The sequence below is a fragment of the Colletes gigas genome, unplaced genomic scaffold (assembly GCF_013123115.1).
Source record: "Colletes gigas isolate AHSC1104 unplaced genomic scaffold, ASM1312311v1 Colletes_gigas_Sc00006, whole genome shotgun sequence".
Lineage (NCBI taxonomy): Eukaryota > Metazoa > Arthropoda > Insecta > Hymenoptera > Colletidae > Colletes > Colletes gigas.
The window spans coordinates 3,918,508-3,935,827 of record NW_025106635.1 but is presented as its reverse complement, the minus strand read 5'-3'; the positions used below and the strand labels follow the sequence as shown (position 1 = coordinate 3,935,827).

General features: G+C 42.7%; 1 protein-coding gene across 7 annotated transcripts in view; it reads left to right on the top strand.

Moving 5' to 3' along the window:
* Positions 1 to 15,574, top strand: part of LOC122395537 — a 30,867-nt gene extending 15,293 nt beyond the window's left edge. For 5 of the 7 annotated variants that reach the window (XM_043393182.1, XM_043393181.1, XM_043393187.1 and 2 more), the window contains 9 exons: positions 1,740 to 1,867; positions 1,924 to 2,049; positions 2,864 to 3,218; positions 4,375 to 4,546; positions 4,618 to 4,717; positions 4,815 to 4,989; positions 5,069 to 5,224; positions 5,470 to 5,706; positions 6,611 to 15,574. In XM_043393182.1, coding sequence (XP_043249117.1) covers positions 1,740 to 1,867; positions 1,924 to 2,049; positions 2,864 to 3,218; positions 4,375 to 4,546; positions 4,618 to 4,717; positions 4,815 to 4,989; positions 5,069 to 5,224; positions 5,470 to 5,706; positions 6,611 to 11,022 — 5,861 coding nt within the window. In that variant the 3' untranslated portion in view covers positions 11,023 to 15,574. The remainder of the gene's footprint in view (positions 1 to 1,739; positions 1,868 to 1,923; positions 2,050 to 2,863; positions 3,219 to 4,374; positions 4,547 to 4,617; positions 4,718 to 4,814; positions 4,990 to 5,068; positions 5,225 to 5,469; positions 5,707 to 6,610) is intronic. The other 2 variants (XM_043393183.1, XM_043393184.1) reach the window with 2 other exon arrangements.
* The last annotated feature ends 1,746 nt before the right edge of the window (positions 15,575 to 17,320 follow it).

Below are 17,320 nucleotides of genomic sequence, written 5' to 3'. Positions count from 1 at the left end.
ATTATTATTTCATAATGGAGACCAAAGTAACTTATACTATTTTTTATTTTTTTTAAACGAGTTTGTTCATGGCTTAAGGCACACATATGGTATGTCTACTTTTAGTTACATTTACGTTTTTATGTGTAAATATGTTATAATGAATATATTTGTTTGCTGTATGTCTCTAATTCACTATTCTGTCTGCACAAACATTGTATGCCCATGTCAAAAGACATAAAAGAGGCTTTATAATCTACATGAATGTCGTGTGTTGTTCAACGTGTGGATACTTCTTTTAACGCTTCTTTTAATGAACATTATTATACACGAACCCATATATTTTCAAACTTGAATTTCTGGAACTGTAATAATTTTGAATCGAGATTTAAAACAAAAAGAATTTACATGCATTCGTCAGTGCATCGATACTTTCTTTCGAATCGAATAAAGCTCCATTAAACGGAGCTCTTTCGAACGGAATCGCGATACTAGAAAGAAGATTAAGTTGCCAGTGCTGGTAACCGAAGATAGGGAATTCGCGAAGCGCATCCTCCGACAACAAAAGGATAATGGATACCAATTTACGTTGTATTTATAATGCACTTCGATAGAAGGGGGTTGTGAGTTTACGTTATTCCGGTAGAGTTGTAAAATTTATGACGGGACAAGGGTGCGCTTCAGCTCGCTAATGCGAAATAGTACCGTGGATAATGAACTCGCAGTATACGGCCAAATTACAGCTGAATGCCGACCGTTTGAAAAGAAATTGCATGATAATTGTGCACCGGTCTAACTGCAACTGGCTGTGCTCTGCCGAGAAACGGGCATTACCATTTTAATCAGTTAATATTTTCTTCTTTTCAAATTAGTAATCACCCAGATCTCGAGACAAAAGTAGAACGAGGAAATTTAAAATATAATTTGGGACCCGTTCATTTGTTATACGCTTCGTCGTTGTATATTCTTGGTGTTTGATGAATTACTCAGAAACTGGCACGAAAAAAAGTCTGATTACATTTTTAAAATAAAACTAACTAATAGCGTATGCCTGGCCAAACAATATATCCCAGAACCATTTGTTAAACAGCTCATCCGATGACTCACGATGCATACTAATGTTTTTGTACCGAGAGCGACAAACCTGTATCGAAGATAAACGTATTAACAAGCTTTATGTTCGGTGAACATTGTGGCATTTGGTTTCGTTTAAACTCGTGCACCTTTGTCACGCGCCCCGGTGCGTCATTAAGTAAAACAGTTGACTTTAAAACTTCGACGTTTCGATCGAATTTATACGCAGTAACGTTCCTAACGTTTCCGTTTGTTTAACGCAACCTGAAACGACTGCAGGCGTTTAACGAGTGTCGCTTCTGCTATTTACGATCTCTTCTCAGTTTTACTCTCTGACATTTCGTGAAATGAAGTTTTCAGCAAACACAATTAAATACCCCTGTTGCGTTCACTGTCCACGAACAATTTTCTTCCTGGCTCTTAACAGTTTTCAACCTGCATGTTGTCCGTCATGTTTCGTTTGCAGTCACGAGACAGACGTGCCTCCTCGAAGCTTTGAGAGCTTTGAATAAACTAGTTCGCTAAGGAGAAGAGCTCGTGTAACTTGCCTCGAATATTTACTAGTCGATTGAAACTTGCGTTCGGATAAGAATTTTGCCCGTAGCTGATCTTGTCGAATAATTTAATTATATTTTGTACGTTGGGACATTAACTTGAGACGGCTTTTGAATTTGTGAAATTTCCAGCCGAGGACACGAAAATGAGATTTAGCCTGACGCCGCAGCCAGGAGAAAGCGGTTTCGTACAATGGCTGGACGCGATGAAAATGGTTGCCAGGTTGCAGGGAGGGATACCGCCGAAATTTCGAAAAGAGGTGGGTTGCCCGTTTTAAATGTTAAGCGACCATCCTCATTTGGAAATATTTCGCAGTTATGGCTGACGCTGGCAGAACGTCATCTGGAGCAGCGCGGCGTGGATTGGAAGCAGGCTGAAAAGGTCTGCTTTAACGAGTGGAGCAATCCTGACGATGAAGAGCTCGGTATACAAATCGTTAAAGTAAGACTGTAAAACGTAAATCCCTTTCACAATAGTTTTTCGCGAGCATCAGGGACCTCACAAATTTTGCATACGTTCCACTCCAATTTTTACTTCGCCCCTATGACCGAATTAAATACTTGCAAAACTTTAAAAGATCGTCAAAATTCAAATAACATATTTCAGAAATTTAATAAAAAGGAATATTTAAAATGGTACCAAGGATAATACATCAAAAATTTTCTCTCTCGCTTCCCTCGGACTGTAAAGCCAACCCTGCCACCCAAGAGTCGCGCCCCTAATTTATTTACACCTGTACAATGAGACCGTGTCCGTACGATCCGGACAAATTTTAATTCCAAATTATTCGAATGATTCCCTAGTCTCGAAAGACTCGTTACGAATGTTCCGTGCAATTAGAGAGAAAAAAAGTCTCCGACGTGCTTTTGTGTGCCTAATGAACTCGATTAAAAGTTAATACCTCGTCTTGTGTAATAACTCGGGTGCAAAAATGATCCAGGTGACGCAATTGTGTCCCACGATCCGCGGCGATATCGCTAGTTGAACGGTCTTCGTTCGGTGTATAATTACGGGCAATTAAATTTGGATCATTAATCACTTCGACGCCAGGCAATTAAGTGTCGCCGATGAGCCTTCCAATTAGATCGAGCCTCGGCTCGCGCGCGCGCGCGTACACTCGACGAAGAAGTGACCTTTAACGAACGCGTGGAGTCGGTTGAACCCGTCGTCGTGCCTAACCGTTTACCACGTTCGTAGATCGTAATTCAAGCGAGCTAACCGAGGCAAAATCCGATATCGTTGCTGGCCCTTTCAGGATTTACACAGGACAGGCTGCAGTCTATTTTGCGGCGCAGCTGGCAGAGACAATCAGGCGGTGCTTCGTCGGGTTCTGCTTGGCTTCGCCCGATGGAACAAGTCCGTCGGCTATTGCCAAGGCCTGAACGTGCTGGCCGCTCTCGTTCTGCAAGTTATGGATCGCGCGGAGGCCGCCGCGGTGAAGGTGATGATCTACTTGATAGAAGGTGTCCTGCCCGAGGGATATTTCGCGGACAATCTGCGCGGCCTCTCCGTAGACATGGCGGTGTTTCGCGATCTTCTACGCGCCAGACTACCCAAGCTCTCGAAACATCTCAAAGTGCTACAGAACGACGCGAAGGACAAGGCCACAGGTCACTATTTCACGATCCCTACCAAATTATGCTACTTTGTCCACTCGAGAACGGTTGCATTAGAATTTTTCTGCCACGATAAAATGAGCGTGCATGTGTCTATATGGAGACACGAAGATTGATCGTTTTCACAGAGACGTCCAATTGATTGCCCTGATTCCGTCCTTCGTAGGTATCCGAAGCAAATTATTAAGCACACAATTTGTTCGATAACTGATAAATCCTCCTTTCTCCCTTTAATTCTGATATTAATTTGCTACTTAAATACAGAATTTTAGAAGGGTATAGTTCCCTTGCGCCGTGAGTAAAATTCTCAAGTGGACAAATAACTCCTACGCTAAGCTCGGTAACGTTATAGATTTTTCGGACGAACGCATACATCACGTCGTTGCGTATTTAAGACCTAGTTAGGTATAGAGGAGTTAACGAAAAAATTGACTTGGGAGAGTTCCAGCCAGTTGGCCTCTGGAGAGAAATACTGCCTCTCTGACTACCTTGGCTGATAGCTTGGAATCTTGGACAGCGGTTATGAAAATACCGACAGAATAAAATATGTACGTTGTGTGTATCTCTATTTTCGTGGACTCCATTTTCACGAAACAAATTCAACAATCAAACAATAAGGAAAATAAAATCAATGTTAACGATATTTGACAACCATGAAATTATAAATACTTTGAATACCCAACTGTAAGACCCTGGACCTCTAAAAGTAAAGTACCATCTCCAGCCAAGTCGATTCTTCCGTTCACACCGCCATAGCTAGTTACGCGTGGCGCCAAATTTAAACGAGCCATTGTGTTCTCCGCGCTTGTTATACTCCACTATTTAAAAAGGAAGAAAAGACGTAGATTCTGTTAACAATAATATAACAAAAGACTGTTAAACCGCGGTACTATACTCCAAAGTCTTTAGCGTCATAGCAACAATGACACACAAGAAACAACGACGTGCATAGTTTCCGACATCATTCAGCCCGGGAGAATAGCTTTGAGCGACCAGTTAATTTGGCGCCGTGAATAGTAACACTGCAGTATGCCTTCCATACATTCTAGAACAATACTGCCGAGTATAAGCGTCGAAGCTACCGAATCCCATGACTCGACCTAATAATTTTCAGTTCCAACGAATTGAATCAACTTTTGACCCTGTTTAGGCAGCAGTTACGAGCCACCTTTGACGAATGTGTTCACGATGCAATGGTTCCTTACTCTCTTCTGTCACTGTTTACCCCAAGAGGCGGTCCTCCGTGTCTGGGACCTGATATTTCTCGAGGGAGACGAGATCCTCCTGAGAACCGCTTTGACCATTTGGGACGGACTTTCGGAGTAAGTGGACGAGCTTAGAAACTCGTAGGTTGCTTCGATTTGTTTTGCAGTAACGTCGTATCTTGCTTCAGCCGTATCATGACCGTGACATCAGCCGACGAGTTTTATAGCATAATGGGAGTCCTGACGAGAGAGATGGTGGAATTTACGGACACGAACAATCTCATACAGGTTTGTCGGAGTCTGACATAAAGATAAATACCAGTTGATGCGCTTAGCGAATTTGTGCTAAAAAAAAAAAACATTTATGTACGCGTTATTGCTATAGAATATAGTCAGTATGGAACCTTTGCATGGCGTGAAGAATTTGAGAGAAAAGCACAGATACAATATCACACCGTGGGCAAGGAAACTCAGCGACGACGACGATAGCGACACGGAGGAACAGGAAAGGCTGGCCGTGGCTGCCGCGATGATCAACATGGCGCAACGGCTAAAGAAAGGTAGATATCCGAAAATTTATTATCGATGTATCATTGACGTTGTTCGCGATATTACATGTATTCATTCGCGTCACAAAAGACATGCTTGTAGATCGTATACCGCAAACGATTGGCGTGCTACAAGCCATGGCGCCCAGCAGCGATCGAGAACGTCTCGCTTTGGACATTAGTATATTGAAACAACAGTACGCCAAACTACGAGAACGTCAACACCAGACGCACATTATACTTTCCGGTAAATGCTGATTGTAATAATACGGTAGAACGTACTCGCTAAGCTTGAAAGTACAGCGTATCGTGTTTCTCGAATGGCTTAAAAGCATTTACTCCAGGAGTAATGGCAACGACGCTAAAGCTTCGCCAAATAGTAAATCTTTGTATTCCTTAGGAGTCGAGGGGTTAGAATAAGAATTGTGAAAATATATTTGCTTGCTTGGAATAGAATGAGTGCAAAAATGCATAAATTCTTTCTTGACGCAGCCGCATGTGCAAGGCAGACCATGGTACCACCTCCTACTTCTCAGGCCATGAATCATCTTTTAGTGGGCAAAAATGCACTCGTGAGCGGGAAGAATCGATCCCTGAGTCTACCTCCTGGAACTGCATTGGCCAAGACACGACCTACACCTCTAAGCCAGAGTCGAAAGGACAGACAAGGCGTCACGCTCCATTGGAAGGACACGAAGAAATCGAAGCAAAAATCTGCAATTTCACCAGGTATACTACGATTTCCAATCAGCCTATTACAGATTTCAAATTTATATTTATTTCAAATTTACTCGAAGAGCATATTCAAATTTTTGCATTATAGATTTATATGTTGAAACACAAATGTAGTTTAACATAAGGAAGTATTCATTTATTACCTGGATTAAACCTCATCACTTCTACAATCACTTAAAGATATATTCTGCAAAATGCATCATAAATATTGCCTTGTTTAGGTTAATAAAATATGCACTGACAGTTGGTAAAGAAGATCTATCGATCGATGATGAAAATTATTCAATTTTATCTACTGTTGGCACACATCATTATCATCTGCTAGTATGACAGACACTGCAACTGTTTTACCATGGGAGCAGAACTCCAGAACATGGTTCTCAACTTGATCCTAAATATGTATTACCACAGCCGGGGTACAAGATAGATCTTGTGGAAGTTGGTGTACCACGAACAGAAATACCGACCTGGTAAAAAACCAGTGAAGAACGGAGATCTTGGGAGCAATAACCACAACATTTATTTATGAACTAGAGCTCATGAATACTTAAGAAAAAGTACTAAACAATATTTCCGTACAGCATCAAAGAAATTTATTAAAAATCAAAACCAATTTTTAAAAAAAATCGACTGGGGGTGCAGAAATTTTTCAGCGAATAAAAAAATTTCAAATCGTTCTAAAAAAATTATTTTTAGCTAGAGGGGTTAATTACAATCATTTTTTGTCAATACATATACTCCCAAAATCTTACGTACTTTCGAGAAAAAAATTCCTTACCGAAAATATAATTTCTGACCAGAAATGTTAGTCCAAAATTTTATGCGAATCTTTAAAACGTCATAACTCCTGAACGGACTGGAATATGTTTTCATTGATTAGCTCTCCAATTTGTTGTAGATGTACCGGAAACCACCGTAGTACCGTTACAACCCACGGAAGCTGACCTCGCGTCACCAAAGCGCAGCAATGGCGATAGCGACAGCGACAGCACGTCGACGGAATTGTGCGACGAACCCGATCGTCTCAGTGACGTTGACAGCGAAGACCTAACGTCAGCGTCCGAGTCCTACGCCATGGCTACGGACGAGGAGAAGAATTCTCGAGTCGGAAGTTCTCCGTTACCAGAGACCACGCTCGATCGCGTGTTGCCCGATGACAAAAGCGAGCCGATCAATATCGAAATTTCGCAGGACTTGAAGCCACCGGAGGAAAACTTGAGCGACATATCGATCGCCAAAATCACCGATCAGATACGACGGCTATCGGCAGAGGATGACAATAATTCGATGGTTCCTCAAACATTCAGTACACTGAGCAAAGAGAACGACTCGTTGGCAATAACGTCTCCGTTGGAAAAAGATAAATCTGTACCAGATTTGACCGTAGATTACGCGTCGACCGTGGATAGTGTAAAGAAGTCTTTGGTTTTAGACGAGTTCGATTACCTGAATTTTAGTAGCAACAAGATTACCGTGAAGGAAGAGGAAGTGTTGGTGCACGAAACACACAAACCAAAAACTACTATCAAAGAAATCGAGGGTACGTCCCTCGAGGATGTAGCGACGAATCTGAAAGACAAAGTCGAGGATACAAGTTCCGCGATTGTTCGATTGGAGAGCTCGCCCGTATTTCCAGATTACTCGAGAATATTGGACACGAAATTCGATAAAATCGCAGATAGGGCTACCTACGATTTGGGAACGGAGAACGAGGACCGTTACAAGACGTCTTATGATTTTTCTAGCAGAAGTTCCTTGGACACGAAGACATACGACAGTTCGAAAATAGATAGCCTGCTTAGCGATGTTTCGCCTACGACGAACACCGACCTAAAATCTTACTGCAAAACGTACGTCGGTCATCTTCCAATTTCGCCAATAACGGTTGATCAGAAGTTGAGTCAAGTGACACCGACTATACACAGAACTAAGAGTATCGTGGGATTGAGCGACGCTGGTAAGAATACCGAAATATCGTTGGAGAAAACGTATTTCAGCGACAGAGAGCAAACGAAGATATATTCAGATTTGAAGAAGAGTCCGAAGACACCTGATAGTAATAAATCTGGCAGCTCCGGCGAGACTATGGGGCCTGATTCTAAGCCTTCCAGTTTAACAGTGAGTCCAAGATCCCCGGTCAGATCCGACTCGCGAGACATCTTGATGGACAAATCGGTGTGTTCGTCGGTCAGTTCCGACTCGAAGACTCTGGTCTTCTGTTCCATAGACTCTGACATTACAAAAGACAGCCTCAAGACGGACACGAAGAAGACGTACGAGAAGTCTGGTTCGTCGACTCCTATTAGCACGGATTCGCTGAGGATCAAATCGGAGACGAGCCCGAAATTGGTGGTCAGTAGCTCCAGCGACTCGTGCAGCCCGAGTAAACTAAAGTCTTCCGAGAGGTCGTTCAGTTCGGACCTTCAATCGCCAATAAGTGCCAACTCCATAAAATATACCTCGAATTACAATAGACGGGGCCAGGACGACGTGTCTGGCTCGTCGATCGACATGAGCACCGCTACGTCGCCATTTTACCCGATCTCGAATCCCAATCAAAAGACTCCGTCTCCGTACAGCGTGTCCCGTCAAAGGTCCAGCTTGGACAGCACGGAGACGTCGCCGGAACAAAAGTCGTCCAGCTCGAAGGAGTCGAACAAGTATTTGGGCTACCAGTCGAAGTACGAATCCTCGTTGAAGTCGTCCGACGCCAAAGACGCGAGTAGCGTCACTCTGAAGAGCGACAGCTACGTTAATCGAGATTTTAACGCGAAGAAAGAAGACTCGAGCTCGATCCTGACTGAAAGGAAAAATGGTGACGACTTCTACCAGTCGGCTGGCAACGATTATTATCGCAAGGACAAAGATATTCTCGATGACGGCGCGGACGATCCTCTGTCGGAGAAGGACGTGGTACCCTCGTTGCCACAGGAAAAATTGGACAAGCATTACTTGACTTACAATTACCGGCACAGAGACCGATCGAAAGTGTTGGAGAGAAGCTCCAGCAGCTTGGAGAGTAGAAGATTCGACCTAAAATCGTCTGTATCTACGGACGAGTTCGGCACTTCCGTCGCTAAGAAAAGATCCAGCGACATTCTGGAGGATATAAAGCACTTGGAGGCCAAGGCGAACGATGGATCCTCGGATTCCGGGATGCTGACGAAGAAGAGCAGCTACATCTGGGAGGATCTGAAGAACCTGGAGGCCAGGAGGCAGGACACTTTTAGCAATTCCGCGAGCAACTTTTCCAAGAGCCGTCTGGAGGTACCAGACATAAGCGTGACCGGAGAGGGCAGAAAGTCTTACGGTATTCATCCGAAAATTCATATCGACGAGAACAGCGACAGTATATTAAAAACCGTGGCTCGTAGCCAAAACAACAGCGACTCCGACGACGGTAGAGAATCGAAGTTGGGCGTGTGGACGAAGGTGAAGCCTCGAAAGAAGAGCCACAACGGTCGCAGAAATAGCGACAGAGCTTTGAAGATCATTCAGGAGAATTCCGCTATACTTCAGAAAATTCTCGCGTGTCAGGCGAAGAAACGTTTGCCGGATCTTGAGGAGATATCGAAAGAGATCACTATAAGTCCCATAAATGAGGAGATTTCGAAAATCTTTAGCCCGATATTGGAGAAGATGGGACTGAACGAGCACGAGATCAACGAGGAGCTGGCTAGGATCAATTTTAAAGACTTCGACAACATGACCGCCACCAGCGTGTCCGAGTTCGACGCGAAAATCAACGAGGAACTGTCAAAGCTCTCGCTGATCGACGAGACGGAACAAATAGACCACTTTGCCGTGGATGAAATCATATCGCACGAGTACTTGGACACCAGAGAGGCTCTGATAGATCGCAAGATAAACGAAGAGCTGTCGAAACTGTTATCAAATTACGAGGAACGTTCTCCAGTGAGTATCGCGACTCTGGACAAAGGATACAGTCAGAACGTCAGCGAAATCGATGGACTCGAGTTGTCCAGCATCTCTACGAACGTGTTCTCGTACCAGTCGTCGAACGATTCCATCGAGACTAGAAGCGACCTAGGCTCCACGCAGGAACCAACGATTCCAGTCGACAAGTTCTCCCAGTACACTGACAAAATGTTACCTTACACAGTGTCTAAATACAGAGAGGACGACTCGTCGCCCAAGAGCGACATCGACATCCACAGGGAACTGGAGAAACTGGATAAGATCTCTTCAGCGCAAGTGCTGCCAGACTCGGCCCTCGATCTTCCTCAAAAAGACCTGACCTCGATCCCTTACATCACTAACGCGTCACCGTTCAAGGACATATCACCGTTAAGATATTCTTCTAAACCAGTCCAGTACGACTCCTCGCCCATGAAAAGCTCCTACGATCCCTACAAATCCTTCGACTTCAAATCGAAACTGTCGCCAAAACACGCGTCGACCAACCCCTTCGTGGCAGCCTCCTACGACAAACCCATCATAGAGCCCGGTTTCGAGTACATCAACCATAAAACCGAGATCTCGATCAACGCTTACGATTTGCACTTGAAGAGCCCGATGATGACGAAAGAGTCGCTGGAGTTCCGCGTGAGATACGACGACGATCCTGCCAGAGAAGTCAGCACCGACTACATGTCTCTTCCGCCGGATAACAGACAGATAACGAGTTCGAAATCTCCTTATTACAGCAACGGTAACAGCGAGCCATTGACGCCCACCAAGTACATACCCAAGGAGAAGAGATATTTAGACACCACTGGGTCCGCTTTCTTGGAGTATTCCACCGAATCTTCAGACATTCTTCGTCGCAAATACAATCCACTGTCACCCGAAGAGTATTCCCATGGGACAGGCATAGATTACGATAGGCACTTGAGCGCGTTACCTTCGATAGATCCAGGCTCTGACATAGGATCGTATTTGCCGACGAAGCGTCTGGACTACCATCCTTTGTCGCCTAATCGTCAGTTCACCGATCAACATTTTCCATCTGCCGCGAACCACTACGCCTTGAAGCTGTCCCCGGGTCTGATCGACGAGACCAAACGACCAGTCTCGCATCCGGAGTTTCCTGGTAAGATAGCTGTCGGTAGCTACGCGGAACTACCCGACAGAGGAGGATCCAGTTATCAGACGTCCTCTCTGAGTCTGGGTAACATCGGACACTCGAGCAAAGGTATCGAGAATAACTACAACACGCTGATCAGCCCGAAATCGCAGTTCACTCCGTTTCCGATCAGAAACGCTCCTAGGAAGCCCAAAGAGCTCACGCTCAAGCTGGGTCTCTACTCGCCGAAAGATCCTGACGCGGGTCAATTGAAAAGGTCATAGTCTAAGACTGCGAGAATGTTCTGCTTCAGGTTCACCCTCTTTGTCCCATTCGAAGGGGCTCTATTAAATAAGCGGCTCATCGAGATGCAGGGAGTCGCTAGCAGCGATTCCGATATTAACGAAGCGGGCCTAAATCATCGTTTCCGATTAGGGTCGTGAGAGGTACGATGTTAGGAAAAGACGTCGAGTTGTTAACAAAATTTTGTTACCGAGCGTAAGCAAAACGTAAGGGAGATACGTTCGAAGGTAGAAACTGTGTGTTTGGCAGCATGTAACGAGACTTTGAAACGTCACGGCGCAAACATCGCTCAACAGGATTAACGTTGAACACGATTATCACGTACTGTATCGCATACTTCCCTCCCCCGCCCATTAGCTTTAATCATTAACTCCGTTTTTCCGAATGTTTATAGTCTATGAACGTTGACTAATTACGAACGTTTTTTACGAGCTCTGCTTGAAACGGCTTCGAAAACCTCCCTCGAGAGAGGAAGAGAGAAACTGCTTGCGGAAATAATAGCATTTAAAGATCCAGCGCGGAACGTACACGCATACATGCAATTTCTAATGCGATGCCTTCAATCTCCCTCCAATCTCGCGAGGAAAATCTCGTTATCACGTCTCGATTGTTCAGTAAATTGCGATAAGTAGCCTCGATGCGCGCACGAAGCCTAGAGAAAAAGAAAAACGAAGAAAAAAAAAAAAATAAAGCAAGTCGTTGCAAAATGCCTTCCATTCCGCGGTTCGCTTTACTACAGTGATCTCGCATGCGATCGTAAATCACGACACTTGATCGCGAGACCGCGGCAAACGTGAAATTTCCACCGAGGAGATACACCGTTCTATCGCGAGAGATTGTATGAAATTATCGAAGTTGTTACGTAAAGGATTCGCGATAGAGCTTAATTTGTCCGTACGTTTTGCGTGGAGCCTAGTCGCGCAGGTCTGTAACGTTCGAAGGGGGAAAATGTGCACCATTACGAGTCACGGACACGAAAGGGGAGTGACAGACAAACAAATTGTAAATAACTATAGACGTTAATTGTACATTAACAAACTAAAAAAAACTTCAGAGTCGCTCGAGATCTTTTTATATAAAATAAAAGTAGTATTTTTAGATGTTTCTAATAAGATGATAATCCTCGTGTTATCGCCGTCATTACACGTATATGAGCTTAGCCGAGCTATGCTTATCCGTAAGAACGTCGTTCTTCTCGCAGATCTCTCTTCATTCCTGTTCGGAGACGATCGAACGAGTCACACGATCGTGAAAACAAACTTGCAGCAATTACGATTAACTACGAATACTTGTACGTTTGAGTGCGCTAAAGACACGTGAACTTTAAGGAAACTGTATCGTATTGTTTACCGCGTTTTAGCATCACGTTTACGTAGAGATGGATTGTTTCAACGCACTGGAAATTTATTGATAATCTGCATCCTGAGTACACCGAATATTAAAACAACTTGGAACATTTCTTTGCCATTTGTCGACCAGACGGTACTAGACGAAGAGCTGGCTGTGCAATATTTAACATTTTATCGACAAAATTTAGTAATATTCAACTACTGGCAGACAAGGCTAAAGGTGCATACGACTCGTTAACATTAACGTAATTTTGACAAAGATAAAATTTTGTTTGCTATACGTATGCATTACTTGGTGGTTTATATATAAAATACCAGAGTAAAATTCCGTTGCTAAAGCTATGCCAGAAGTAGTTGGAATGTGTAATATGCTTAATATGAACCAAAGCGGCTGGCGGCGCTTAATTTTACCGTGAAAATTATTCGATGTACGCCATTTTAAGAAGGCTATATATTTTTTAGCCAACTTTAACTAGTGATCTACAAATAAAATAAGAGAACAAAACTATACAAGATTCACAATTATTCTTGCTCGAGGTAACAAATTCCCCCAATAAAATGACGTTAAAATTTACGTAGCCAGCTCTTAGTTTATATCACAAATTACGTCGCCTCTCTAAATATTGTGAAACTTATTTTCATTGGCTTGCATAGCAGAACAGGCGTTCGTAAACCATTACGTCCATTTTACCTAGCGGCAAGTAGAGTCGTCAATTCGTCGCTCGATGCATGCAGATTTTTATACGCCCCATTTAGGCTCGAGACAGTCCATTTGTTCTGTAGAGAAATACAAGAAAACTACGACAAAATTTCTGGAATAGCTGCGTTAATGTGCCTCTGATATCACACTCTGACAAGTTTCGATGAAATTACAACGACGTTTCAAGATTCTCTGAAACAAATGGCCGTTCGTGGCCGCTTCAACCACCGTGAGTTATGTAAAGAACAACTGTTACTTTTACTCCGTGTTAACGTGGCTCTGTTCTCAATGCCAAAATTTGGAATGATTTGTGGTACAGTGGTCGTGAACAGTTGTTGCTCGCTTGTCTCGACGTGGACGAGTACATTCGCAACCATACTTCTAGGAGAGATTTTTTGCGTATCTACACTGGCTTCTGTGCAACTTATCAATTCACCGCGAAGAAATATTGAAAAATGCAGTTTCCGCGAACATCGGACACCGTAGATCCCTGCACGCGAAGCTTTTGCAGCAACTTTGCATTCGTCTGAATGATGTACACTTCTCTCCCGCGTAAGAAATCGTCGTATAGTACATGAACGGGGCACAGTGATCAACGAAAATGTTCGTACAGTGCGTATGTTCCGATTTCTCGTTTCGAAACGTTGTTATTTAATGCGTTAAGCGGAATCGATATTGTGGCTTGTGTCAAAATTGATATAAAACTCTTGATAAGCATGACTCAAATGAAATGACACACGATTTACACATTTCAGAAATATTTGACAATCCATAATCCATAATCCATACTATCAAATTTAAAAAATAAAACGATGACATAAAATTTAATACTCTCGTAAAAATAAAGGTTTAAAATACTTTTGTAATCGGGTGTCGTTTCTAAATAAATTCTATATTTTCGTTCAAGGGACGTCACAAAATTTTATTCTACATTTGGAATCTCAGAAAGGAATTCTGACCCTCGATGCGCTTAAGCTACTTGTTCCGGAGATACTTCAAATGAAATAATAAATTATACACGAGGCAGCTTCTATACTGGCTAAGAACTGAGTTGAATGTAAGGAAACTTTACCAACAACTTTATCTGACCCTCTTTTCCATAACGCGAACAGATATATGTGCTCTCAATATCAGTTTATCGAACCTTTATATAAGAGAAATGCTGTTTCCGTATTCTAGTTCGATTTATATCTCTGAAGCTATAATTCGACTAGAACTAAGTATCTTAAGAATGCATAGCTTATGCTGTCTCAAACGAGCATCTTTATTTTACAGGTATATAATTTTTTTTGGTCTGTTTACGTAGAATATCTCCGTAAATTTTGTGGCGCTCCTTTAAAACCACTCTCTGCAATAAATGACTCGTTAGAAGAAACAATGGTCAGCCTGATTCACTCGCGAGCAATTAAATCGTAAAACGACTAGTTCGAACATACTTCACCGGGCGAATATTTCCATTGTTCGCATTGTCTGCGACTTCGAGCGAGATATTTTCGTGGAAACGGGACAAAAAGGCGAGGAATCGCCGTGGATTCGCCGTCACGTTCATCCGCTGACGCGCGGCCAAATTCAGTGAACCGGATCGTAGGTTCGGAAAGCCTGTGAGGAATAGAAAGTATTCGTAAAGGTGCTTTAACGAGGCATTGGCGCGTTCCACCGAACAAAGGTGAAACTATCTAGATGTAGGGTAGCTGATAAGGAATCGATGATAGCGTTGTTCGTTGTGTCTTGTAAAATGATCGTTTTCGAAAACCAACATGAACGAATCGTCGATCAAGTTCTCCGATTTCGGTTCACGGAACGTTCGTATATTCGGTTCGTTTCGGTTCCAGGAAGGGCTGGGGAAATTTTATTCGCGAATAACGAATGCACGGACCAACTTCCATTTACCTTTCATTCGTAAATTAAAGTCCTTTCATGGATTTTTTTAAATCCACATTCAGACGAGTCGAAGCTATGGCCGAAAGCTCAAGAAGCTTCTATTTGTTACTCGCGAATGAAATTTGCCCGACTTTGAGTTCCAGGCAACTTCCCGGATGCATCATTCTCGGACAATACACATATTCTCTGTTCGTTTCATTTCCTCTTTTTTTGTAAGATTGCTTCTGTAACGCGGAAGTATTTTTCGAACCGTACACTTAACGCGAAATCACGCGTAGAGGCAGAGTTTTTTCTACAGGGATAGTCGATGACGAGGCGTGTCGTAATAATTTAAGGAGAAACGAGAGTGGTCGAGTGCGCGTCGTCCTCGAGAATGGCGAACGTTTTGAACGTCGACGCGACAAGGGCACGCGAATCCTATAAAAGAAGTCATTTATAAAGAAACGTTATATTTACAAAAAGGGTATGTATGAAGTTGTTACGTGACGTTTTGTGAGAATTGTTGTAAATACCTGTCGGTACGAGTCATGCCAGATATAAGACTGTATATTTGAGGAGCATAGAAGTATAAGTCGTTACTAATAAATAAACTGAATAAATATATTGGGAGAGAAAGAGTTGGCTCGGTTACTTCCTCGATCCTGGACAATTCCTAATATTCTTTGAAAATTAAAATTGATTTTGACCATCGTTAATTTTGAACATTTAAAGTTACCAAGACTGATAAAATATTTTTGAATAACACATTGAACTCGATAGATGAAACGAATAAAATTATATCGAGACGGTAAATTCATTAAAAATTGATATTCGTGTGCGCCATATTTAAAAAATTATTTTGTTGTTGTGAGAGTGAATTTATCATTCGAGAAGAAGAAGTAAATTTCAAACCCAGATTCTAATTAGAGCTTTAAACTTTCCCTGGTCGTAAACAAGGGAACGAAAAGCGTCAAAGAAATATGCGTGGAAATTCTTAGTCCAAGAAGCAGGGAAGAAGTGACCCGTCCGCGTAATAAATCCGATCCCTGGTTATTATTCCTACCGCCCGCATACATTTAAATTTCACGGCGTCCGGGACGGTTCACGCGCAAAGAAACGTCGATATCGGTTCGTGGAAAAATCCATCGATCGCCGTCGCGAAAATCTCGCGTCTCTTTCCCGCGATAGCTTCGATATCTTGTGCTCGAGTGGACATTTCATTTCGTTAACACGATTACGCGTATTCGCGCGCTATGGATTGCGAACTCATTTTAATTGGGATTACGTTTCAATTAAAACTTCGTTCCCATTAAGCGGAAGCGTTGAGTTTTGGAGAATAATTGATAGGAACAACACGTTATCCGATTGCGAGGCTGGATAAAATATGCATATTTGCCAATCAAGAGGTGTCCAGGTTACACACCTGCTCTGTCTCCCCTCTCTGGGTAAATATAGGATTACCGGGCTCCTGCAGGATTACGTGTGTACACGTCTGGCACGCGAGACGTAACGGGCAAACACCGATACCTTTGAGTCGTTACCGATGAAATTTTAATGACGCACAAAATCGGAAACGCTATCGTAGCTAGCTGTCTCTCGGTTCCCTTCATTATTGCGGCTACCGGTGCCGTTTCCGTTTATAAATCGAAATCCATTCATAGCAGTTGCACTTTGTTTGCTCCTACAAGGATCGGCTACCTCGAGCTTTACGTAACGTTCCAACATTTATCGAGAATTTCTTTGATATCGAAACTAACTAACTCAAGCCCTATTTGACAATTTACTAAAGGCTTCAATCATGGTGAAATTGATATCTCTACATTCATGGAATCTATTCAGGGACAGTGGCACGTACGCGAGCGTTTAGCTTTGAAGTCATTATAGGATAGTTCTATCACGGAAATGACCACTGAAATTGTAACTAAATGTTCGAAATTACATTTGTCGATTATATAACGTGGCAAGATCGTTGGAAACGTAATAAATACAATTTAACAGTATAGCAAACGGGGGTGGAGAGGGAGTTACACGACATCGAAATACTTCTATTAGAATTTTCAGCAACAGGTAAATCGAAAAAAAATCACCGTGCGAGAAACGAAAGGAATTTTTATCGCATCGAATTAAATTTATATTTTATTATGTATACCGAATTAAAATATGCGTTAATAATTCGAAAACTATTGATTTAGAGTGCCACTATGAAGTACTGCTTTGAAAGCGTCAAACATGGGTGGCGTATAATCCCAGAAAAATGAATAAAAGCGTCGTAAGCGACTCGTTGTCGGGTAGTTTTTTTTTTATGATCGTACATTTGCATGGCAGAGTGTCGAACGCGTCCAAATCCGTTTCATTGAATTTTTTTTAACC